Source organism: Accipiter gentilis, chromosome 1 (assembly GCF_929443795.1).
Source record: "Accipiter gentilis chromosome 1, bAccGen1.1, whole genome shotgun sequence".
In the NCBI taxonomy this organism is placed as follows: Eukaryota; Metazoa; Chordata; class Aves; order Accipitriformes; family Accipitridae; genus Astur; species Astur gentilis.
The window spans coordinates 22,897,932-22,924,377 of NC_064880.1; the positions used below are offsets into that span (position 1 = coordinate 22,897,932).

Here is a 26,446-nt window from a genome sequence, read left to right on the forward strand (position 1 = left end):
TGTTTCATGCAAGCTTTTAATTTTTGAACTGTGGGTTTGGGGTGTCTCAGGTGAATGAATTGCTGTTAACCAGCAACAGCTGTAAGAGTGAAAGCCACTGGCAGTGTCCTTGCAAGGATTCTGCCCAAGAGGGACCAGAGAGGAAATGAGGTTGCTGTCTGACCAGCTGCAGGGCAAGTCCCTCCCCTGCACAGGAATTTATGTTGGTGATAGTGCAGGTTGTAACTCTTCTTTGGGCTTGGAAGTGACAGTCTCCTTCCTGCAGTCTTCAAATTGCAGAAAAAAAGATAGGAAGAAGAGTTCAGTGACAAATTCTGTCTTTTAACCCAACTGTTTTGGCTCTTGTTCCCTCAGATTACATGTGCATAATTCAAATGTCAGGCCAGAGCTGTTCTGGCTGACTGGGAAACAGAGATATGATCGCTACAGAACTAAAACTTGCCCCTATTTTTAGGTAAGCAAGTTGCTTCCCTTTCACGAGGAGGGCAGCTTCACAGTGAGGTTGGGTATTCAGTGAAGAGCCAGTCTGTGAAAGGCGTATGAGGAGAGGCTGAGAAAGCTGGGACTGTTCAGCCTCAAAAAGAAAAGGCTCCACAGGGGGTCTTACCAATGTGTATAAACACCTGATGGAGGAGCAAAGGAGACAGAACCAGAGCCAGACTCTTCTCAGGGTAGCCCAGTGACAAGACAAGAAGCAATGGGCCCAAATTTAAACATGGGAAATACCATTTAATGCAAACCTCCCCCCTCCCCCCCCTTTTTTTACTGTGATAGTGGTCAGACATTGGAATAGATTGCCTGGAGGCTGTGAACTCTCCCTACTTGGAGATATTCAAAAAGTGATGGGGGACATCCCTGAGAAAACCTGCTCTAGCTGACTCCGCTTTTAGCATGGAGGTGGGACTAGCTGATCTACAGAGGTCCATGTCAACTACAACTATTTTGTGATTCTGCACAAGAAAACTGGGAAAAGGGAGCTATTGTGCTCTCTGAGGCCACATGTGCTGGATCCCCTTTTGATAACACAGTTTCCGTGGCAGGCTCCCAGGGCACTGCTGGGGTTTAAGCATGCTTTCCCGCACCTTGCTGTGTACCAGACAGGTTTTTTTGCATTCTGCACATCTCCAGGAGAACATCAGAGTATCCCATTCCATGATCAAAACCATAGGCTCAAGCTCCGGCCCCAAATTTATAAACTAGTTATAAATAAAAGTTAAGACTTTCCATTTAATTTCACTTCAGTGTCATCTTCTTCTTACCCAAGTGTTAGAGTCAATATGAACCAAGAGCTTCAACTGCCAAAAAATTAATTAATTAATGATTCCAGCCCAGAACCTGATTTTGTTACATCTAGGCCTCGATCCCTTCCTAGCTTTTTCAAAAGAAGTCTATGATTAAACTTGCTTCAAAGACAGAGATTAAGGAAGTATTATAGGAGATACTGATCAAACACTTTACATCTCATACTTACTGCTAAATGCAAAGGGCTTTTTGTAGCTGCAGAATCAGATTCCTCAAACATATTGTTGGTTTTTTCCAGAAGCTGGGGGGAAAAAAAAAAAAAAAAGACAGTCTTAAAACACCTTTGCACAAGAGAGGATAAGTTCTCATTGACTATAAATCGGCAAAGATATATTTGTCCTCAGATGTCTACAGTGAGTATTGATGGACTGTGAGGAATAAATACTTCACAACCTTTTCTGTAAAGTATTTTCAAGTTTTTCCCCACAGGGTAAAGTTATAAAACTAGTTGAAAAGCTTGTCATGAACATCCTTACCCTGATTAATTAGTTTCCCTGAAATCATAGGGCCTGCTTGCGTGAGAAAGGAGCCCTCAAAAGGAAGGACTTGTGGAGTAGAGCCCTCAGTAAGTTTACATTGGAAAAAGCACAGTTTCATGATTACACAGGTAAGGCATATGCAAGCCATGTTTGATACAGCGTTTCGGATAACTCTGACATATAATTAGTGCTGGGAATAATTACAACTGATCTGTGAGTCATTCACAGTAATTTTTATAATTTATCAAAGTAGAACCTGCTCCTATAATGACAGTCTTCCAAAATGCAACACATCCTTGAACTCTTAAAAACATCTAGTAACATGCATCACACTTTTATACGATCCTTTTCATTTCAAGGGATCCCAAAACATTTTAAGGCTTAAAAAACAGGGCATTTCTGTCCATCTAGAAGGAGGAACTACGGATTAGCATCACTCCGGAATAGCACAAGAATCCTGACAACTTGTCCAATTGAGGCTGCAAAGAAAATCATACACTGTATTGACAACAATATTGACAATTCAATATTTGTTGAGTAGCACTGCTCATGTACATGGCCTTTTACTTAATAACTACTCAAAGAGTTAGTCTCCAAATACTTTTGTGACTGGAAATTAGCATTTTACAAAAAATTAGTAATAGGAGACCGCAAAAAGGAAAGAAAAGCTTGACAGGTAACTACAACTGACTTGTAATGTTTCTAAGGTTACAAGTCAATTTTCACAGAGTTTTTGTTGAGGTTTTTCTTTTGTTTTGGTTTGGGTTTTTGTTTTGGATTTTTTTGACAGAGTAAGGAATTAATGAAAAGACTGAAAAAGCGGAAAGAAAGTTTTTGTGACAATCTGGACAATTCTAGGGTATGACAACATGGAAGACTCTCCAAAGAGACCAGTGAAAGCCTACAGCAGGCTTGTCTAGGCTGCAAGATGATGGCATATCCTCAACTCTGATGTATGCCTGAACTTTTGGTGTTACAAATTAGTCTTCAATAGATCTATATCAAGGATAAATTTACCCCAAAATCAAACTGGAATATAAGATAGCATTAATAATGCATAATGTGTCACAAATCTCTTATTAAACAAGGACAGTAATCTGAATCCTATGGAAGAGCTAGAAAATTAAGCATCAATTTAATTTATTCATGTATTTTGTGCCTAGTAAACTGTCAGGACTGGCAAAGAAATGTGTGTTGGTGCAAATGCCACTCATAAGCGAGTGGGTGTGTGTATTAACAGTTACTACAGATTTTAAAACTTCCCTGCAGCTAAGGGAGGGGGTGGGTGGGGATGGGGAAATCAAGTGCCACACCAGTTTTTCAGTAGGTTTGGGGCAGAGTTAGGAAACACATTTGGTCTTACCATTTGGAGCCACCTCCAGTTTAAAATACTGTTCTTCTCTTATATAAGATAGCTATAAACAGAATGAAGCAGTAGCCAGCTCTAAATATATGAATACATACTGATTTTCTATAGTGAGTAAACAAACTAAAAAAATCCCACCGAACAAACCCAAGCACTAAGCTTGTTCCTCTGCCTGCCTAATACTGGCCTTTACTCTGAGTTCATAAGGCCAGCACAGCAGACTAATTTAATAACTTTTAATTACATTTATCATCATCTGTTGAAATTCCAGGATCAAAATCTTAACAAAGAAATACTTCCCTTAACCTGTCAGAAGGCTCCAAAAGTCTCCTGGAACAAGGCAGGTAATTGCCTTTCAAGTAGATGAAAAAAACCCACACAGAAAATTGACAAAATTAAGGCTCTAAAGGGACAAATTGTGGAATTGGAGAGCCCCCCACAAAAGGCACCTCCATGGCTTAGAGTTAAAGCAGCTTAGGCTGATGCAGACTAGGCTTAATGAGCTTATTACTGATAAGGCTGAATGTCTCCATCATAAAGTCAAGCGTAAACAAGAATGTGATGGTAAACCTGGTAGTTCTCAGATACACAGCCATACAGTGCAAGAAGAGAAATTATAAAGGAGAGCAAGAAGAGGAAGATTAAAGATGTAGCACTAATAATTTTTTTTAGTATGCCTTGTCAAGCACCGCTTTATAACAATTAAAACTAAGTCATCTGGAGGATAAACATCATACACAAAGAGACAAAAAGTACCAGGTCCAAGTTACCAAGCAATTCTCCAGTTTTATCAGTGTTTCTACGGTTCTAAGCATGCATTTATAATAAATTACATATTTGTTATAAGAACACGTAAAGCAGTGTGTCCTTGGGAGGCTCTAGCTCCATAATGCTTCCATCTTAGAGTATACTTGTAAGAAGCTACACACAGTGGCATCTGTTTTTAAATAGGTGAATTTATTGCTCAAAACCATTTGCCCTGACAGCCATGGGAGCTTAAATCCACAGGCCCTACACAGCAATCCAAGCATGTCTGCTGTGCTGTGATACATACCTGCCTGCTAGAAGCTGGCCAATGCATTTCAGTGAAGACAGACAAATAAGCACGAATTAGTAACAGTTTATGGTTACTGGTGGCTGACTGGAGAATGTCCCAGCATATCTCATTTCTAATTTCTTGTGCCATTGAAATTATGTCTTTTAGCTGATTACATTTCTATATATTGATTGTCTGCAGATTTTAAGCGGATATCACACTGCAAGTGAAATTGGTGGGCACTCTTCCTTCTGGTTAGGTTATACCCTTTTAAAAGGTAAGGATACCCTTACTCTCTTTCTGCCTCTTGGAAATTCCCAGCATGACCCCTTCACTTCCCATAACAGTGTTATTTAACACTGTATGTAATTATTTTGTGAAGTCTTCTTCACACTCAGAAACACGAACTTGAATGCTTTGGGAGTGACATGCAGACAAAGTAAGATAAAACATGTCAATTATTCAGTTCTATTGTTACAAACTAATAGCACTACAAGGCTGCTATTATAAACTGTCTTCTCTCCCCCAGCTTTGTATGAGGATTAATAACTTTTACATTCTCACAATTTTATTTTATTTGTACAGTAAGGGTATTTACAGGCATAAGAGGATTTACTACTTGATTTTATTCTGTGGCTATAATAAAGGATTATATGGCAGGATATGGTGTGGTGTTTTTTCCCCCTCTCCATTTTTTTTTTGACTCAGATATGCCAGTTAATGAGTCAGGATACTTTATATGACTGTCCTTATAGCCTAATATATTCTAAAATTCAGCTCTGGTTTAAAAAAAATATTAAAAAAAGAAGCTTCATGGAGCATCTCAGTAATTTAAAATTACTATATAGGCGGAAAAGGAGATAATACTTTCACCACGCATAAAAGGTTTAAGCTACACTTTTAAAAGGAAGATGTCAGAAGAAACTTCAAACCATAGACACTGTAACTATGAGCGCTATCTCAAATCCTAAAAGAGAACAGAACGCGTGATTCTGTATGAGCCATCATGCACCCACACCTCTAGGCGCAGCCATTTAAGTGCACTACTGATGGTTATGTCAAAGGTTTGATCTAACTACCACTGAAGTGCAAGTGACTTTTCTTGAAAATTTTACTACTTTAGTAAGGCAACTTCTACATTCCAACACATATGCTTCCAGCACTGCTAATGAAATTCTTCAGTTCAATGCTATTAATACTAATCGTAAACCAGCAAAACATTAGATTACGTGTGTGTAATCTATAAATGGTCTTTACTCTGAAAGGTTATTAAGCAAACAGCATTCAGAAATTTTCACACGTGAAGAGCTGATTGAAAGGCAATTAAGACAAAAGAAATAGTTGAACATTGCTCTTCTGCAATAATTACATAGCAATGTAGTTTATCACTTACAAGGTCATTCAGACATGGCAATTAGTAACAATTTTTAATGTCGCCTTCAGAACTGAATAAAAATATATCAGCTAGTATGTCAGTTTGAATCTCATCTTTCCTCATAAATTGCAATAGATAATTGTCTCTACTGTGGAAAAACATACCAGCAGCAGCTTCTTTTAAATAAAGGCTTTTCCAGCAAGTAGCAAGCACAAGATTGAAGACTCTCATCAATTGTTTCAGATGAGATAGAAAAGAGTAATAGAATTAACCTCTGTATTACTTTATACCAGGGAAGCACATTTTCAAATCACAATTATTCTTGATTGAATAATTCAAAGATGAAGTGGTACAAATATATCCTCAGTAGGGATAAGCAATCCAGTAAAGCTCTCTGCATATTTGTAAATACAAATGATCCAACTATTTTAATTTGATCAGGTTAAAACCAATACACATCCTTAACCCAGTGCCTGATACGTTTTCCTAAAATTAGGCTTTAAAAATCTGATTAATCGGTGTTTACAACAATTTCACTCACGTTCGTAGATTATGGGTGAAGTTATAAAATAAGATAAGCAAGATGAAGTTTCTCAAGAGCTTAGGTAGACTGGGTCTGAAGAAATTTATTAGTAGTTCCATGCAACTCTTCCAGTACAAAGTTTAAACATCCAACACCCTACCAGAAAAGTCACCACCATGCAAACAGGACACTTACCTGGCATATAAAAGAACAATGTTTGTCTTTAAACATATCTAAATCTCAAAATCCAAGCAGACCTCCAGGCCACTGGCTGTTCCCAAGTGGGACACTAATCTTCTGTTGGAGCTCTTCCACTTCACACAAAATCATTTCATATTAAGCCATATGAGTTCCATACTCAGTGGGTAATACAGGAGATTCTCACCCAATGAGTATACGAAGCAGAACAGCTCCAAACGAGAGTGAGAGATCCTACCCAGTACCAGTCAGCATAATATGTCGGTCACTTCCTGGGATGTAGAAGTCCAATTTCTTTGTCAGTCAGGGCAGAGATTTGGAACTTCACACTTGAATCACGTATATCATGCTTCTTTTTGGCCAGAAATTCTACCTCTCAGAGGTTCTATAAAGCCTCATACTTTGGTTTAAGGACCCTCCTACCCACTGAAAGTTTTGCAGAATTTCATACACTTGTGTAAAAGGTATAGGAAGGCTTTTATTTAGAGAAATTATTATCCTTAAAGAATTTCCTCTTTAGCTAGAAAATCTGAGCACTGGTGAAATACAGTCTATTTTTAAAATGTGCATTTCAATGGTATTTTTGCTACTCTCCTCTCATTTGTGCCTCTACTGTGAAATACACACAAGTGCTGTTTAAATTCAGACTCACTTGAAGATGTGTAATTTACATTTCTTCTCTGAACCACTTTAGAATTGGGCACAAACTTCCAGAAAAAAGACAAGTATTGGTTCTATTTCACATTACCAAATGCAAAGTTACTTTAACATCCAGAAAAGTGTCATGCCAGTCAGGTACGTGCACTTGCCTTACTTGCCTAAGACTGACTGAGGAAAAGCAACAGACTTTCTAGCAAAGCTTGAGCCTGTAAGCCAAAGCCTGAAGTCCAACAGAAATGAAAGCAGCACACATGCAGTTGCTTAAAGTACATGGCATGCTAGTTAAGTTGTGACTCTTCTTCTTCAGGCTTTATCAGAGTGAACATAAGGATTTGCAAAATACTAAGAAGTTTAAATAAAAATGAAAATACACAACATGCAATCATTTTTCATTTACTCACTATATCCAATGGAGTTTTGCTTCCAATCTAATTAAAAATGTCAATTAGAATAATTAAAGACATAATATTCAAGTATAATGGTAATCTGCAAGTGTTTCTTGGTTTTTTGGTTTGGTTTGGTTTTCCTGCAAGCAGTGCATGAACAGAAGCATAAACCAAGACCTGATCCTGTGTGCACCTCTGGGTGAAATACTCCTGAAGCAATGAGACTACTGCCTACTGTCAGACAGCCACTGTGAATAGATACCAGTTGCATTACTTCATAAGGGAGGAGGGGAAAGAGGAAAATAAAGAGAATTTTTAAGATCAATCTACTCAATTGACAAAATACAGATATACAGATACAAATTACACAAACTGTGGGAGACTTTGCCTAATGAGGTTAGACTGCTTTTTAAGCCTACAAATACCAATAAATCAGTGATAGGTTCTTTTTGAAAGTCTGCTCATGCAGGCAAACATCTTGCCTTGTATAAATAAGCCTGATTACACCCCTGAAATCCCAGCGCCCACAGCTCTTTCTGAGCTATATGGTCCAATGCAATGCCATATGCCATGATCAAATGCCCTTTTCATTTGATTCAGTAGATTTGAGGGAGTCAGATATTCTTCACACATTTACATTTAAACACCACACACACTGATACACAGACAGGTATTTAAAGCAACAGCAGAAGTCCATGGCCTCTTTCCAAACTGAAGAAAAAATGTCTCCTGCAGTTCTGCAATGGCCTTGTTATTCTGTCAGAAGACAGCAGATATAAGTACCTTGCTTTTCCACCCCGGGAAAATAAAAATAAAAACTAAAAGAAGACAAAAATCTGTCAGAGAGACAGAAAATAAACCTCAGAGATGCTAGGCAATACTCCTATCCTACAAGCCAAAGTGCCAGCAGGGTGCCAGAGCGAATGGTAAATTCCTGCACTCATTGAGTTGACAAGCAGCATTAGCTTTCTAGAAAACATCTTTAGGATCAAAATTATCTAGTTTCCAAAACATAAAATCTAAGCCAAAATGCACTGGTATAAGCTAACATGTATCGGCATTTCTAGTATATATAGACTCCTATTGATCATTTATCCAGCGGGTACATATTGCACTAATGCTGAAATCAAAACTTAATTAAATCAATCTACCACAATTTGGGGGGGGTCTAGGACTGACAGACAAATTAGGCTTATTAAAGTTACTTTCAAGCATTAAGTTCCTAAGTTCTTTTGCTTTTTAGAACCACGCAAATTAATGACTTTGTGCTTCACCACTAAAAAAGGAGCTTCCACATAGGAAAAGCTCTCATAGACATAGGTACAAAGTCTTTCACCACAGGAAACACTGTCACCACTGGTTTCAGACAAAAGGCTCCCTTTAAGAAAGAGGGTGGTGGTCGTGGAAATGGGCAGGCAGTTATGAAGGAGAAAACCCAGAACGTATCCCTCGAATGAACGGATTTGCATCAGGAGGTGGCCTGGGGCCTGCCACTCGACAAGCATCTGAGCCAGACTCCCATGCGGCAACAGGCTTTCTAACACCTATCCCAACCACGCTCATGATTCACTCGTCACTAATTACCAGTGTCCTGCTCTCAGATGGATGAATGAACAAATCCTTGTTGATAAGAAACATATGTAGTTAGCAGCAGCCACATCGAAGATTTATGGTGATTTCAATTTCTCCACAGGTTAAGGAACCAAGCGTTTGAAGGCATGGCTTAACTATTTTCCAGTTGTAACAGCAGGTCTAATAAAAGGGGATTTCTTTCTCTTCAAACCCAGCCTCTCTTTTAATGGCACAGCCAAGATGGCCTTCTGCGAGCGGGAAATCTCCCTCTGCCCCTTCTCCCAGACACACACAGCTGTGCGGATCCCCTTGCTGCAGGCAGACAGGCAGACTGAGATCTGCCTTTTCTTTTGGACACGCATTTCAGTTAAACCATCCTCTCCTCGCATCCTCAAATGAATTAGCCCCTGTGCCAATTCAACTTCTGTTAGCCAAAGAGTGAATTTCATTTGCTGATGGAATAAGGAGAAGAGCAGATTAAAAGAAAAAATAACCATAAATTCTTACAGTCAGAGAAGAGATTTCACTACAAGAGACAGGCATGTAGTTCTGTTTGCCCTAACACTGCACAGAAACCTATTTTTACCAGTACGAAGTGCTTGACTGACTCTCTAGATAGACTTTAATGTGAAATTACAATTTAAATTTCACTCTTTTCACACCAATAAGGATTTTGTGATAAGAGATCATTTCAAAGAAAAAAACCCCATCTTTTTCTTTTTTTCGAAGTAGCTTGTTGATGTGATCAGCTATAAAATACCAGCTAGCGATTGTAACCAATATCCCTGACTACCGAACACCAAAGAAGTCAGTCCCAATCTAAACAAACTTGAGGTTATTTTTAGAAGTAGGAAAGCAGACGGGAGTTTCAGTTGCTTGTGAGCACACATGCCCATCATTCAGCCTTTATGAATGGCTCCTTACAGATGGAGAAAGAATTCAAGAATCTGCTTCCACTCTTCTCTTTTTAGCAACATCACGTCATTCATTGCAGGGCAACTACCCCACTAACATCCCAGACAACCTAAAGGTCCTCCAGGAAAAAAGCTTCTGTCATTGAGCTCTGTGGCTGAACACACAAACACAAATTTTATTTGTTTGGGTCAAAGGATATGACCTCTTCACTCTTAATCCTTATTTCTCCTAATACCTCTCCTCTCCCCACAAAGAAATTTAGCTAAATTCCAGCCAAGGTATTAGGCTCACAGTAAAAGCTCAAGTAAAAAAAAACGAAAATATATTTTCATAGATAAACCACCCTTTGCTAAACTGTACTTAAATGTGTAAATATTTTGTAATGCTGAGAAGCTATGGTGCTTAACGCACAGATCAGATCCCTCAGCAAAGGAAACTTCACTGGACACTGCAACTTCTTCAGACTTTTTTTTAAGTGCCCATGTATTTAGAAATAAGCTATTTTAGACACCTGTTATAAAAAACAAGGGGGAGAGGGGAAGAAAAAATTAATCTTGCATGGTCTTTTATAAACTTGACATATTCTGGAACACTGAAATAATTCCCTAACATTTTGCTGAAGTTCAGTATTGTGCATGTAGAGAAATACTAGTAACCATTACTCATAAAATCAAGCTTATTGTTGCACCCACTTTGCCTTAATTTTGAGCAGAATTAAAGCTTCATATTTTATATGTACTCTCTCCTCTAACAGTTTTATGCCCATAAAGAACTGTCTGTTCTAGGGAAGATAATTCCTAGAGATTTTCATCCATGCGCTATCAATAATAAACAAAAAAAAAATTTACCCAAGGAATAAAACAGTAAAATAAGAGTTAATTTGGCACTGAAAAACAATGTTGTCATTTCAATAATCCTGCCTGGAAATCTCTTCTTCAGGATGTAAGGGATTGGAAATATTTTAGAAGGAGTATTCCGTATGTCAGAGTTCCTGTGATACAAATTAGTGGTTCAAAGTTAGCACTTTTAAGACAGACATCAATTTATCTCTGTTATCTGATACAAATTAGTGGTTCAAAGTTAGCACTTTTAAGACAGACATCAATTTATCTCTGTTATCGCAGGTGTGAAACCAAAGTAAAAAATCTCCCTGCCTATCTACACACATATTTACATTGGAATTAGAGTTGCTGGGCTCCCACTGTTCCTTGAGTAAGAGCAACTAAAAATATTGTGAATCTTATTTTCTTTTTCATTAGCACTGAAGACAAGAAAAACAACAAGAAAAACATGTTTCCAAGATATAGCAACAAAACCAGCCAAGTACTCCTCAGACATAACCAGCTGTCCTCACGCACCTACTCTACACACTAACCCACCAAGTCAACCTGCAGTGTTAACTGGAATCGGCAGCCACCTCCACGATTACTGAGGAAACCTCGGTGCAGCTCAGGAGAAACGAGGCAAACAGTGTTGCCGTTTTTCTGTATCTACATTGGTTTAGTTTTCAAAACTGATGAACAGAAGGCTTGAGGACTAAGACAGCATTTGATGACTTACTGTTCTCTCTGCTATGTGGAAAAGAAGGGGCTTCTAGCTAAAAGTCATGCCTAGAGGCAATTAAACCTTAGTGGATGCTTCATTCAACTATGAATAACTAGAGCAGTCAATGTACTGTGGCTAATAGCTACCAGAAATAAAGATCATGGTTCATGACAAAGTCCTTGTCATAGGTCCACCACAGAGAGCACAACAAACTGTGACCAAGCCACCAGTCAGCCTCACAAGGCAGTGAGGCTCCTTTCCATCTGCACTAGATGAGTTCTTATTGCAGCTTTTAGCCATGAATAACCATAACTCTGTCAAAAACAATTTGATTGCACTGCAGAATAGTGACGTCTATAGATGACACTACCAGATGAAGCACGTGAATCAACAATTGTCTTAACACCTGGGAGTCTCATGTTGAAAAAAGTGAATAAACCTAAGCACAAGGATTATTTCCATTTCATGCCCACGGCACAATTACCTTTCAGATACTCAAGACTTTGGTCCTGACCCTTTTGCCATCCTGAATCCAAACAATGCAAAAATATCAGTGTAAAGGCGGTGCCCATATCAATTAGTCACTGTTATGAAATATAAAGTTATTACACTCAAGCCTTAGTAACTCGTTACAGCTAAGGGACAAGTGCTTACACGAACAATACAGAATCAATTTCTGCTGACACTAGGTGCAAAGATGACAAGTCCTGGTCCTACTGTTGATCAATCACACATGCTTTCTAGTACATTTAGCTTTTGTATTCCAGAGAGAAAATGAGATACCTCTCAAGTCCTGAACACCAATGGTAAAATCCCAGTCCCCACAAAACTTTCAGGTAGACATCCTAGCACACAATAGTGGTCCTTTGCATGCAATAGGCTAAAATATGTAGCAGTTTTCTTTCACCGATGTACACAGAAGAGCTGTATGGCTATAACACTGCAAGTGGTGCTTGACCTTGGGTTTCAATACTGCAGCTACAGTCTATATGGGGCAACTGACATGGAAAAACATTTAATTTTTCCGCCTAAATACAGAACACTTGCTGAACAGCTGTCTCTAGCTCATAGTTTGCATTTCAGCCTCCAAAATTAAAAAAAACACCAAACAAACCAAACCCAAACACCTCTGGTATGCATTGCATTCCCAGCTCTTCCTTTTGTCTGGCAAGCCTAAGCAACACTAGGTCTCGACAGCAGGTCACTGTGTGCAACTGATATGTTGCCAGAAAATGAGCACAGCAACAAGCAAAAGAAAAGAGAGGGGACCTTGCTCCATGCCTGCTCCACGCTAGTAGCACACAGGGTCTATGACATGAAGGCTGAAAGAGAATTCCCCAGTGAAGATGCCGTTATAGAGATCGCTGCTCATGCAAGCCAAGCAACAATCTGGTGATAAGGCACGGGTAAGGTTGCAATACGCATTGCTGTGGCCATACAAGTGTGGACTTGTACACAGCACAGAGGAGGCTGCTTTATATATACACCCTTCAAATACCAAGAACATTTGCTTTTGTTCTAAATGGGTGGCAGGCTCAGCAGAAGACCCCTCCATCCCCACAGGCAGAGTCACAAGAGAGCAGCTCTAGGAAAACGCTCTGAACAAGGAAAGGCCAAACTCGCTGCCAAAAGCAACAAAGGAGCACTGGTATTTTCAGTGTCTTAAATATACGTGCTTGCAGGTGGGAGCTAAAAAGGCTTAACATCCCACCTGAAATTCTGACCCAGAGCTGCCCTCATGTAATTACAGCTCACGGTTTCCTAGCTGTTGGGACCCTGAGGTAGGCCAGCTGCAGTATTTCTCCTGTGGCAGCAGTGCTGGTAAATGTGGTGTGAAAGCAGCATGTGCTGTGCAGAGCTCCTTTTCAATAATTAAGTATTTTGACTCTTCAACAAAGAAAGAAAGAACCAAACAACATAAAACACTAAACAGCACACGATGTTCTTACTAAAGCCTGAATATCTATACAATTTTCTAATTGTAGGGGTTTTTTAATTAATCAGTTGGAGCCTACTTATATGTGACACAGTAATGTTGGATCACCCTGTATATCAGGCAGATCAGTTAACACCCATCTTCATGACACTTTTACAAGCCACAAACTTCTATAAATCCATACTATACATCTCCCAAATCCAATTTTTGGCTAAAAAATTTTGGCTTCTTATGAGCTGCAATTTCTAATCATTTAGGTGCAGGATATTAAAAAACAACAAAAACCCCAGTTACGTTGCATACAAGGTTAATCTTGATTATGGTAACTTTATCAATGCTGCTATTGTTTCATCAGAGGAAAACAGGCACTGCAGGTATGCAGCTGACAAAAGCTACTCTCTGTTTGCAAGCCAGATAATGTGCCAGCTGCAGAAGGCACATACACCATCATACACTGGGAACTATCTCTTACTACTGACACATACACCAGGAATATTTTGATCACAGTTAAAAATAATTTGAGCACACATAAACTCCACTCAAAGACAACATTTAAGCACCAGCTTGTTGAACAAGGACTGGATTATCAAGATTAACATGTTTTTATGATACAACTGGTTGCATATATTTGAGTTAACTGCACCATATTGCAAGTTTTCACAGATCTGTGAATATCCAAAGAATTCAAATAGTAACCATCAGGGAAGTTCATAATAGTAGCAGCATATACGTACACATATATCAGCAGTTAAGAGACCTCCAAACTGTCTGAGCACTCACCAGTTCCAAACACTGCCGGTGCCCATATGCAGCAGCATAATGCACAGTGTTGTACCCCTCTTTGTCTTGGATGGACGGATTGGCATCATTTTGTAGAAGGAACTCTAGACACCTGTGGACAATTCACTCATTTAAATGAGAGCTCAAAATATTTAACAGACATCTCTCACTGCAACTAGGAGTGGCGCTGAAAACTGGCAGTTAATTCTGTATTTCTAATGGCACCTCAAATCACTCACGCATTTCCCTCTTTTCACCAATAGCTCCCCACATTTACCACTTTTTAAACCAGAAAATCTCTACTCATCTTTGAAGATCTTCCTCATAAACAACAATCTTCAACCCAACCTTTGCTAGTCTAGATCACATAATTTTCTATTACAAAGCCTGAAAAAAACCCCAACACAACTCTGTACCATTATGTAAACAGCCTAGAATTGTTACTACTGTATGTAAAAACTCATAGATCAAACCATTGGCCTCCAAACATGCACTATGGCAAGCTGAAAAATAAAGACGTAACTGAGTTAATTTCCTGGCATGTACGTTCATATATATACTTTCTTCTTTGTTGGCCTTTTTTTTTTTTTTTTAAACTGTGTGTTTTGCAAAGGATCCCTTATGCTCTTTATAGTGCCTGCCACTTTTTCTTATACCATCAAGAAAACATAATTTTGTTATTAGTACCTTCTTTCATAGCTTGTAATTTGTAGTGAACATAAGGCTGTCATATGAAAAAGAGGATTTTTAAAACGAAAAAAATTCATTAAGCACCTAGATGAAAATGTCAATCCGAGTAAACAGAGGAAGCCATTGGCTACTTCTTTTTGCAACATACATGCTCAGTGCAAAGCATTAAAATAAGACAGTACATGATACTAAAGAATTATTAAATTACTGAAGCAGTACATTTTCAATCAAGAAACAGCAACAAGCACAGAAACAGAAATATTAGGAAATCTATGCACAGAGAAGAGTGTAGAGCTTTTTTCTTTAGGTTAGCCCTCATTAAAGCCAAGCATTGTGTTTAGCAGAGCAATGAATGAGCAAAAGCAGAGTGTAAACTGCAGCCCAAAGCAGTGGTATTCTCCAGAAATGGAGTTTAACTGCTTTATTGACACCAAACTTACAATGCAGCTTCTTTTTCCTTCACCTCACTGGCTCTTTCAAGTTCTTCAGCATTTTCATGGGAGTTACCTAAAATATTCTTTCTTCTTAGCGTGAAGGACAGAAAAATTCACTTATTTTCAAAACATCATACCAGTGATTTTGACACAGTCTGCCACCCATCCCCAAACTCCTCTGCAAGGAGTTGACCTCTTCCAGTCAACAGTAAGAATTACACAAGTTAAACAAATGTACTGCATGGGTCTGCAGCTAATAAGTTTGGCAAGCAACAGAGACAACTACAACATGGTAGTTTATCATCCTGCAAGTCAATGCCAGAAAAAAAAAACCAGAAAATTCGGATTTCTGTCAGAAACAGTTTGGTCATCACTTTCTAGAATCCTTCCATTTCTCCCACAGCAATGTTGCACATTTTGTTTCCTTTGCAGAGAGGAACTCAGGATTACCACAGCTTGCTTCTTCCTACAGTAACCTGCTAGTTCTTCTCTAATATTTAAGATTTAAAGAAACTTTAATTGCTGATACTAAATAGGTCTATCTTGAATCTGCATTAGCTGTATTGCTGACTCTTCTCACTTTCTGTGAAGTATCTTGGCAACACCATGTGGCACTCTCAGTCATATTCTTTAGATCCTTCAAAGAGCTCGGCATGTCTTCATATTCCTGCACACCCAGATCATTTTAGGCACCTCTGCTTGCCAGCTGGATGGATGGCAGACAGAAGACTATGATTTGTGATCTTACAATCATGACCTTGTGATTATGATCCTTCTTGGCCACCAAGGCTAACACAGAATACATTTACAAACTGCTATCATTATGGATTAGTAGTTCAAAAGGTTTGTAGGACAGTTTGCTAATTTCAATTGCAATGTAACATGCAAATTCCAGACTGGATTCTGCACAATGCAGAACACTACATTCTTTCTTGAATATGCAATTTCCCATTTGTAATATCAAGATTTGACATTCTTCCTGTGAGTGCTAGCAATAATGGGTTGTTCTACAAACCCAGGGTCTGTCTGATGTCCACTGACTCAGAGAAAACTTAATTATAAATAAACTAACTCCCCTGAATATTAGCACTGGAAGCTCATAAACAGTACTCATGTGCTGTGCTGAAGTCCTACCTGCATCTGCTTTCAGTTAACTACAAATGAGTGAGATCCCAAAATAAGATTCCCTGAACAGAGTAAGTGATGATCTGGAGAAACAGTACATACTCAGAAACTGCAAGCATCTATTTAATGAAAATGCTGTTGTGATTTCCATTGCAGGAAAGGGTACTTTCTGAAGACCATAAGCAACAAAAGTCACCAAAATAGCCGAAACAGTAGAGCAACCTTGCTGCACCAAGACTTCTCCCTGCTCATTAACTGTCCACATCCAAAGTTAAATAATTATGAATATTCTTTGGACTGAGATTGCCTGACCTTGGGAGTTTTTTTGCCATTCAGCAGGAAAAAAAATATGCTGACCTATAAAATCACAGACTGCAAATAGCATTTCATCTATGTAACAAGGATTCTTCCAGAACATCTCAAACTGGAAAATTTAATGAGAAGACAGCATCACCACATCAGAATCAATTTAGGTTTGGACTGTGAGGGCAAATAAAGGCCACATACTCCTGCCACTGTTCAGGTGTTAACTAAAAGTAGGCTTTTTTTTTTTAATTAGTGATGGAAGTAGATAGCTACATCCTGAAGTTAACCAATAGCTTGCTTAAATGCAGGAACTTCACCTATGAAGAGACAAAAGCTAAAAAACACACACCAATTTGCCATTCTCAACACCCCGAGTAACACCTCACCCTGACAAGACAGAATTAGAAACAGCCAGTGGTGAAAGGCTTCCTACAAGCCTACTCTGACTGTAATGTCAAGCACAGACCTTTGAAGATCCTGCTGCATTCTTCTCAGCACTGTTCAGGTTTGAGGGTGATAGGGAAGACATTTTTTATATTGCAAATGATGAAGAAGCTACCAAGGCTCTGGTATGGCATCCAAACCTCTACTATAAAGTTAAGCTGAAGTTTTCCTGCAGTATCTTTGAGGTGGTATTCTGCTGGGAATGAGCCAGACATTTCTACCAGACCTCACTATACAAGAAACCAAAAAAATAGTTCCTTAGTGTCTAGAGGAATGAGACAGAGAAACATGGGATGACCTAAAATTAATGCAGGTCACTAACAGTTTTAAGAAAGAACTAACAGGATAATTGAGCCTGGTTTATATGGTACATTACAAGGAAGAGATTGCCAAAATATGCAACTAGCCAGAAATTAGAAATTGCAGTCACTAACCACAGGATTTCTAAGTTTTGCAGCTGTTTTCCCCTTTTCTCACAAGAACAACACTGCATTCTGCCACAGGATATTCCCCAGGCCTCTCTCTCTTTAAAGTCTCTAAAAGGCAACCTGTTTGGACAGGTTAAGCATTTTTATAATCTCTGACAGTTGAGAGAGACTGATGGGTAGATCTAGCCCATATTTTCCAGAAAGCCTGTCAGAATGGCCAGATGTCTGTCTGTCACTGCAGCCCATCTAGGAAAAGGTCTCCTTCTGCTGTTTCTTGCTCCATCCCTTCTGATGGACTTCCAAAGCAGATGTAGAAAATTCTCTGAGCATACTTTTGTGAGGAAACCACACAGAGGAAAACAGAAGACAAATGTTGTGAAAATAGTTCAGTAGGACAGGGTGGCTGCAAAACTGTGCATTACACCAAAGGTAAACTGTAAAGCTGAAATGCTACATCATCTGGTGATTTGGCTTATAGTCAGAGCAACTCAGTGTGGAGTTATGCACACATCTGAGAGAAATTCCTTTGCTAGCAGGATCATTTTTTGGGCTCATGACATAGCATCATGAATAGAAAAGAATGACACTGATATAGCAAAACACTTTAAACAAGGAATACAAAGAGGCTTTCTTACTTTCGGTCCATGTCAGAAGCAGCAGCATAGTGCAAAGGAGTGCGTCCCCAGTCATCTGTTTCATTAATATTGGCTCCTGTTGTCACCAGTGTCTCAATACAGTGGAAATGACAATTTGCAGCTGCATAGTGCAAAGGTGTCCTGGAACATAAGTGACAATTACCTCATATTCCAGTATGCACCACTGAAGATAAAAGACAAATCTTAATTGTTGCATTCCTACAGATTTTCAGCAGTCAGTATCAGCACCTTATGTTCCTGTGATGAAATGAAAAGTTATGGAAATTCAACAAAATATTGTGTTAACAGGAAGTTTTGGTGCTCCTACAAAGCCTAGTAAGATACAGATCATCAATCTGCGTCTTGCAAACAACTTATCCCCTGTGATGGCCTCTGCTGTTGCTGTGCATACACACTACTTTCTTCCAGTTCGGAGGCAGAGCAAAGCACGGTGTCCCTCACAGCATCTTATTTAGCTGACATAGCAACACTCATTTCAACACTTCATATGGGGTAAAAAACCTCTAGGAAGCACATCAAATGGCAGCAATGCTCCCATTGTAAGTCAGGTGTTGTCTTGGGCACACAAGCACAAGTATTTAGGCAATAAGAGAAGCAATAAGGAAAAAAACCAAAACTGTGATATTTTTAAAACAGAAAACTCGAGACGGTGGGATGGGTTTTATGTATTTAATGAAGTCTGCACCTGTCTGTCTGGCATATAACTGCAGCAGCAAGAGTTCTGCAGGGATGGCCAAACTCCTACTGTATTTTCCTGTCATTTTTCATAGAACATATGATTTCCAGACTGAGGTGGTCTTTCTTCCTTGCATGCTAGATTCTTTTTTTTTTTTTCTTTTTTAAATGAGCTTCAAAATTTACCTACCTTCCACATTTGTCCTTCTTATTAAAATCTGCTCCACTGCTTTGCAAGAGTTTTATACATTCAACGTTACTGGAAAGAGAAGTAAAGAAAACAAGACATGAACAAACCAGAAGTTTATAACTGTGTTGCCCCCTGCCCCCAAAAAGGAAAAAGTTACTCTAACTATTTTTCTATTATTTCCCATGCAGAAACAGGGTACAGCCAAATACAACGTGAAATTCAATCAAACAGAAAAAAAAGCTTTAAAAAACTATTTCCTTTTTTTCTTGAAAACCTCAAACTTCTGCAGAGGAAAAAAAAATTTTCCAAAGAAAGCACAGTAAATGTGATCTGAATTCAGTGTTTGGAGATTTTCAATGGGAGCCATACTCTAACGCTTCCCACACTGAACTGGTATTTTATATGAGAAATCTAAAAGTTGTTGCTAGCATATAAAATGCCAGTATAATAATGAAGAGGTGACATTTAATGAAATCCACCCCCGTTCAGCAAAGCATTCAAGAGTAAGCAGTTTGTTAAAATCCTGTTTACTTAGTGAGATTTAATCACAAGAGTTACTTTTAGGTTTATTCTCATATGATTTCTTGACTAACGTTGACAAATCACATCTCCAAGTGCTTTGTTGAATAAGGGTCATAGCTAGTTAAAGTGATGGTCATATCAATATTGCATCTATATAAGTGGATGAGTTGCACTCCATTGCTTTGTATCTGTCGAAAGAATTCACCACATCATAGCTGCTTCATCTTGTTTAAAGCCAGGTGATTTTTAACAGAAAATAAAACAGCTGAATTCTCACATCTTTTGTAATTCAAGCGAATAAATGTATGACTCCAATCCAGAAAAAAACATAAAGAAATGCAGCACTTTCCAAGACTCCTTGTCATTCACAGGGGCAATAAATCATTTGGGTTCACAATAAGATGAGCAGGCCTTTGAAGTATGTTCTTTTCCTAGTACCCATGCAACTCCCTTTAATGTAATGGGAGTAACAGGTATGTGTCAGGAAAAAAAAACAAATGCCTTTTGTATAGCTCCAGGAAAAAAAAAGGTTGGATGCAATATGTTGACATTACATTCATCCCTACTCTAAACTGCTGTTGCATAAAATAGCTACAGAACACTCACCACAACATACTAAAAATAAAAACACTTGTTCGTGATGACAATTGTAGTAAACCACTGGAAAAACATGGTTTATTTTCATGAGCCACTTTTGCTTCTTATGAAGCCTCTCCTCTTTAGGACTTCCAGGTTGTTTTTATTATTCTTTTGGGGTGCAACTTTATCAAAGAGGTAGCATCTGAACTATACTATAATAATCGCCATGCAAGCAACCATCATACCTCCTCTATTAATGTGAGAGAAGTATCAAGAAGAGTAATACCACAAGAATAATAAAAACAGTATTTGGATTAATTTTATTAGGTTTTTTTAATGACAAAAACTTTGCGATATACATTTTGGTCCACCGAGAAGAAAAAACAACTTCCAGAAAGACTGCCAGGTATTTGCTGTGGATGACCATTTCTGCTTGCTATAAGCACAGAGAATCCAAGCTGGGTTCTAGCCAAGGCTCCATCTCAGCTGTTTTCTGAGCCATAAACTACTCAACAGAAGAGTCAAAACTCAATGCTTGCCAAATGTTTTCTCCTTTTGCTAGGTTAACTTCACAGCACTCCACTGATAATTATTTGGAAATACTTAAGCTAGCTGGATGCTACATTTACAACTTAAATTGACACATTTCAGTTTTTATTTGGTTCCACTTCTGGCCTCCCAGCACTTATCAGAAATGCATCACCCTGAGAGAATGACAGTCTTTTGACTTTCTAATTGGAGGTTGGGGGTTGCTTGTTTGTTTTCGGGGGGGGGGGGGGGGGGGGAGGCTGTTGTTTGTTTGGTTTGTTGGTTTTTCTTTTAGAAAATTTTGAACTTGCACCTGAAAAATGGGAAAGAGGGAGACGAGCTGCATTTGGACTCCAGGGTTGCAATCTGATGGGCACTGTTGTGTAGTTGCATTTTCGGACAAGGACACAGTCCAAAGGTGGAGGACAGGTATAACTCCCCTGCCAGCAGCATCCCAGGAGCTACAGCTCCTCCTCCTCATTTGCTTTGCCGTAGGAACTGATGATTTCCTGCTGACTGCTGGCCCTCAGCGACCATTGTGGCCAACAGACAGACCGGGGTGAGTATGCAGTAGCCCCTTCTAAAGCTGCAGCAGTCTTCACAGGCGCGTGAAAAGAAAGAGTTTTACCCTACGCCTGAAACCCACACTTCAAATTACTTGTTTGCAAGCAACCCCTACACGAGGACAGTGGCAAAAGACAGCCTCAAGTGACCCAAATTTGACATCGTCCTACTTTGCTTCCCTTGTACCGCAATAAATTCCTCTGTGGATGGCGCAGTCAAGTTGGCTGGCACCAAATCTGCAACGAAGCCACAAAATAACTTAGAACAGCTACAGTCACAGCTACTCACCCTCCTGCAGCGGCAGCGTGGAGGCACGTTCTTCCAAAACTATCAGGGGTGTCTATTTCAAAGCCTGCAGACAGCACGTGCTCATTACTAAACAAGGACACTATGCTATACTTTTGTCCTAGTTAAACCACAAGAAACATTGCAGAGACAGAAAAATCAGTTAGTTGGAAAAAAAACAGAACGCAAGCAACTACAGTCAGAAAGAGGTTGTCACGGGAATGGCAAGCAGCTGCTCCAGTTTGGCAGCTCTATAAAAAGAGCTGCAAAGCCGACGAGCATCTATTTCCGCATCCAGCTCTGCACCACATCCCTATTTAAAACCATGTGACAGGCATTTATGAAGCAGATACTTGTCAAGAGGACTGCAACAGCAGGACACGAAGACAGAAAACATGAAGAAATGAGGAAAAACCACAGTGTTAGCCTGAACATGAAATTGAGCCATTTTTATTGCGTGTGGGTTTTCAGGTTGGAAAGAGTCTTCCAGGAACACGCAGGGATATTCATCAAGATGCACAAGGCCACAGATATAAGCCTGGCAGTATTAACTCTGGTCACCCAGAGCTTTTTCTCTTCCTTCCTGATCTAGTGGTCAAGGCCAGAGGATGCCAAGGTTTAACGTAATGGGGTATGAAATTGCTATTTTTCACACTTTTTTTATATCCTACAGGACTCAAGTTGAGGGGAAAAAGTGGTTGTAGGAGATTTTACATGTTAAGTAATGAAGCAATTTTCTACAGAAAGCATATAATCTCCTTATGATTTTTTAACTCATGGGAACTCTTGCCTGTAAAAAAAAGAATTTGGGATTTAGCACCTGATTACTGCCTCTTTTGAAACGGCTGCATCAGCAAACGCCTGCTGCTTCTGCTTTGGGCTCTGGTGAGGGTCCTGAGACTGCCCTCTCAACACTACACTTTCACTCATTTCCCCTCTTGTGCCCACAGAGCTTTGGCCAGCCTAACTCCTTTACTCTGTCTGGATTCAGAAATACACTTCAGCTGTATCTAAAAAACATCATCATCAGTGAGATGTAAATACCTGGTCCCGTCCAGGCCCCAAGGAGATAATTTCCTGAATTATTCCTTTGGGGAAAAAAAACCCCAAACCAAAACAGTATCCCACATTCTTACAGTCTGGGAAAGGGTCCTAAATTTCCTCCCTCCTCCTGGTGTATTAATATAAACTCTCTGAGCCTGCCAGGAGAAAAGAGCTTCGGGCATGACCAACACAGGATGCAGGATGTACCAGCATGCCGTTAGGAAAGCCTCACACGCTCGGGTCCACCACACCACACAGCCTAACACAGCAGCACAGGAAGTCTTTCATTTGAACAGTCCACAGCAATGAGTATAAAGGGGCTGTAAGCAGCAGAGACACACACTACTTGAGCTCCACAGACACTGCAGGATTTACTTACCCGATGACAACAATTTCCTGCAGCAGTCTGAGTGAGCATTCAGCGCTGCTAAGTGTAAAGGGAACATGTTGTGGATCCCGCACCTGAAAGGCACAACAGCCTCATTACAGCGAGTCATGTGAAAATGCAGGTTGCATACAGACACAACGCATCAAAAGCTCCTTCCACAAAGGCAGCATTTTTTATCCTTTTCGAGGAAGATTCTTCCTGCCATGTTATTTTTATCTGTATTTCCTTACCAGCCTTCTCAGGAGCTAAAAATATTCTGATACAGCAAAGTCTTGGCATTTTGCTTTGAACAGAATGTGGCAGGAAGGTTTCTAAAAATTCAAGGTGAAAGCCAAGGTGAGGAAGGAAGCAAGAGAGCAGATATTGCTTGGGTCAATTTCCTGGTGTGGGATGCACAAATTTCTGCATCAGCTACGCAAACTGCAACTGTCATTCTGAGGTAAAAGTAAATGCTGAAATCTTCTCAATATTCTTCTGAAATCCATTTTTCCAGCCATTAACATCCTTTAGGTAACTGTCATGCAGATTTTCAAAGCCTCCCTTTCTTCCCTTTCTCTCTCCCCTGGGGCTGGGGTAGCTGATGACTCTTCTTCAAACTTTCCTTTAGGCTACTGTGACATTTGCAGTTTTCTTCCCACACCCTAAGAACTAAACACCTAATTTTCCTATTTGCTCCAGCTACTCTCCTCACACTCCCTTTCATTTTTTTCCCCCCTTTAACACATGACCCTCTTTTCAATTACACTATAAACTTCTCAGAGCAGACACACGCTGGCTAAAAAAAAATAAAAAATAAAAAATCAAACGGGTAGGCACCTATCATTAGGCTAAATCTGTATCAGGCAATCACATAGTTTTTAAACAAGCTGAGCACTCAGCAGCTTTTATTAATACCAGTAAATCATCCCAGTTCAGTCCCTAAGCATGCCGCTGTTTGCTGTCTTAGAAGACTTTTAGCTTTGGACATCTTGGCTTCTGTCATTTAGCATTGTTTTGTGAAAAGCATCTTGTTATTCTAGAAATACTGTCCTACTGGCAGTCCTCCAAATGCACATAAATATAGAGCCTCTGAAACCAACTATCTCGACAAGATTATCATCTACTGCCTGCTTCAGCAGATATATTTTTGAAAAATGACAAACTCTTGAACAATAGCAGATGGATTCATATCTGCCCTTCTTTTCTGCAAGACAATTGGTGCATGGGAGAGTATGATCACCTCATGGAAGAGGATCTCAGATATGGACCCAAAGACAAAGGAACTTGTCTTTCTGCAAGACTCACCATAAATCATAAATACTTATGAAGCTTTAGACAAAAATGAATGTGGATGTTTATAAAGACCTCTTGCTCTCTCCAACATTTTATACATATATGTATTTAACTACTTTTGGTTTGTTTTTAAAAAACTTATTCTTTCCAGAACCCACAGGCCTATCCTTTCTCTGTCTTGACGTTAACTGCGTCCTCCTCGCTGCTTCACTATGCTTAGGAGCGACTTGTGGTGCTGTACAAATTTTAATTTTGCTAGTGTCAGCGTCTACATCTTAGACTAAATCTATTAAAAGATGATCTGACAACCTATCCTTTGAAGGAAACAGCACAAGCTCCACCAAGCTGGGGCATTTGTATAAACAGGTTGCAGTTTTTAGCTGTGGATTCATTTGTTTAAGCTAACATTAGACATTCTGTATTGCTATGCTTCTTCCTACACCCATTTCTCTCTATCTTCTCCTCCACCTAGTTATCCAAGTAATATTTTTCTTCTTTTAGGTCAAGATTTCCACCCAGCACTTTTTGGCTGGTTTCCATTGAAATACACTATCTGCACATCTGCTAACCAGTGTCACACTTCTACAGTGCTGTTCACACTGGTTCCTCCCATCACTTACACACTTTCTCCTTTAAATGCAGTCGCCTCAAAGACTGACTGAGCTGTCTGCAGTTGTCGCTAACAATGCTGCAGAATTTTCTTTTCAAAGCCAGTTTGGGGAGCTCAGCCAGAGTTATTTACATGCAGCACATATGAAAGCCCATTTCCAGTGTTTCAATGCTCCTTGTTTAGCACAGACAGTAGCATCATTTGGATCTGCCTGATATCTCTGAGTCAACTTCTTATTTCACTTATTTTTGCTGCTGGAAAAAGTATTTTATTTGATCAATGTTCCAGCCACCCAAGTGTGAAATAGAAATTTCTAACTGGATAACCCTGATTCCAAGAGTGGGCTATCCCACTACATCTCATTTTCCCTTTAAACCTTAAGATAAGAGACAGACTAAGACTTACTGTACTGGAGAAAGAGCTAGGAAAAATAGGCATCTATTTAGACACCAAGATCTTCATGCTGGCTATGTTAATAAAATCCAGTGACATTAGCTGAAGCCTGTGAAATTTCATTATCCATGCCAATTGAAGATCTGTTCCACCTTCCAAGTTTGCATGGTGACAGTCGTACTTGATAAAGGAATATGGGCAAATGTTGCACTTTCTTAAACATAGGCAAGCAAACAAACAAAATACTGAGAGCTGCAAGTATCTTCAAAATTAAAACCATCTCATTTGCATCTGAAAGCAGGTTTTCCTAATGAGGTAAGTCAAGAGAAGTCACTGATTTCTATGGTAGGTTCTAGGTAGAAGACTTTTAAAACCTGTTTTGGAAACATGTTGAGGTAATTGCCAAAAACTTACATTCATGAAATCAGATGCTGCTGTTAAACACCTGGTACAGATATCCCTTATGGTTTTGCATTACTCTGGTCTTATACCCCTTTGTTTACCTTCAGGTTTGCTATTTTCTTTTGACAGGCCATAAGAACCTGAACATAACTAACCAATACTCAAGTACTCTTAAAAATAAAAATAAACGTGTTGCCAATGTTTGAGTTGACAATACTTATAATACTGTCGGTGCAGTCTTGACATTTGTGCAAGAAAAAAAAAACAAACAAAAAACTGAATTGAAGCAGAAAGCACTAACAACATCTAGAAATGTGTCTAATTTAAATTCTTTGTCCTTCTATTCAAAAAAGACTCCCAAACTCACAAATCAGATAAAAGCAGCCCTATTATTTCAGCCATCTGAATATCAGAAACCATGCAACATCAAGACAGGCTCTTGTTAAACTGAGATCAGAAATACTTAGTAATACTTAGCAGTACTGCATTTCTATTGATTACCCTATGTCATACCAAAAGATACAAGACAAAAGAATAATCACCATATATGACAGACCACTAAACATTAGGCTAATTTAGATACCAAGAAATACGCACACAATTCCCTTGAAAGGCATCCGAATTCTTTTCAACTACGTTTCCTAGACAAACTCATTGCTACAGACTTTCTGGAATAACTGTGATCAAGATGCACTTTAGATACATATGTACTTCACGTACATTATATACGACTGTGCCACATCAATGTTTCAGGAGAAAGAAGCAGTACTTGTACTCCTTGTAACTGCATAACTGGGCACAACAGGAACTTAGCAGGGCTTCCTTCCCCTCCATACTT

General features: G+C 39.2%; 2 protein-coding genes across 4 annotated transcripts in view; both read right to left on the reverse strand.

The window, feature by feature from the left end:
- Positions 1-26,446, reverse strand: part of LOC126053268 (splicing factor 3B subunit 1) — a 647,576-nt gene that overhangs the window by 479,678 nt on the left and 141,452 nt on the right. The gene's annotated exons all lie outside the window — the stretch shown is intronic.
- The window catches only part of ANKRD44 (ankyrin repeat domain 44), a 143,723-nt gene that overhangs the window by 22,879 nt on the left and 94,398 nt on the right, over positions 1-26,446 (reverse strand). For all 3 annotated transcript variants that reach the window (XM_049798028.1, XM_049798117.1, XM_049797952.1), the window contains 7 exons: positions 22,923-23,005; positions 21,503-21,620; positions 19,022-19,090; positions 18,136-18,276; positions 15,204-15,287; positions 14,074-14,185; positions 1,472-1,543 (listed from right to left, as the gene is read on the reverse strand). In XM_049798028.1, coding sequence (XP_049653985.1) covers positions 1,472-1,543; positions 14,074-14,185; positions 15,204-15,287; positions 18,136-18,276; positions 19,022-19,090; positions 21,503-21,620; positions 22,923-23,005 — 679 coding nt within the window. The remainder of the gene's footprint in view (positions 1-1,471; positions 1,544-14,073; positions 14,186-15,203; positions 15,288-18,135; positions 18,277-19,021; positions 19,091-21,502; positions 21,621-22,922; positions 23,006-26,446) is intronic.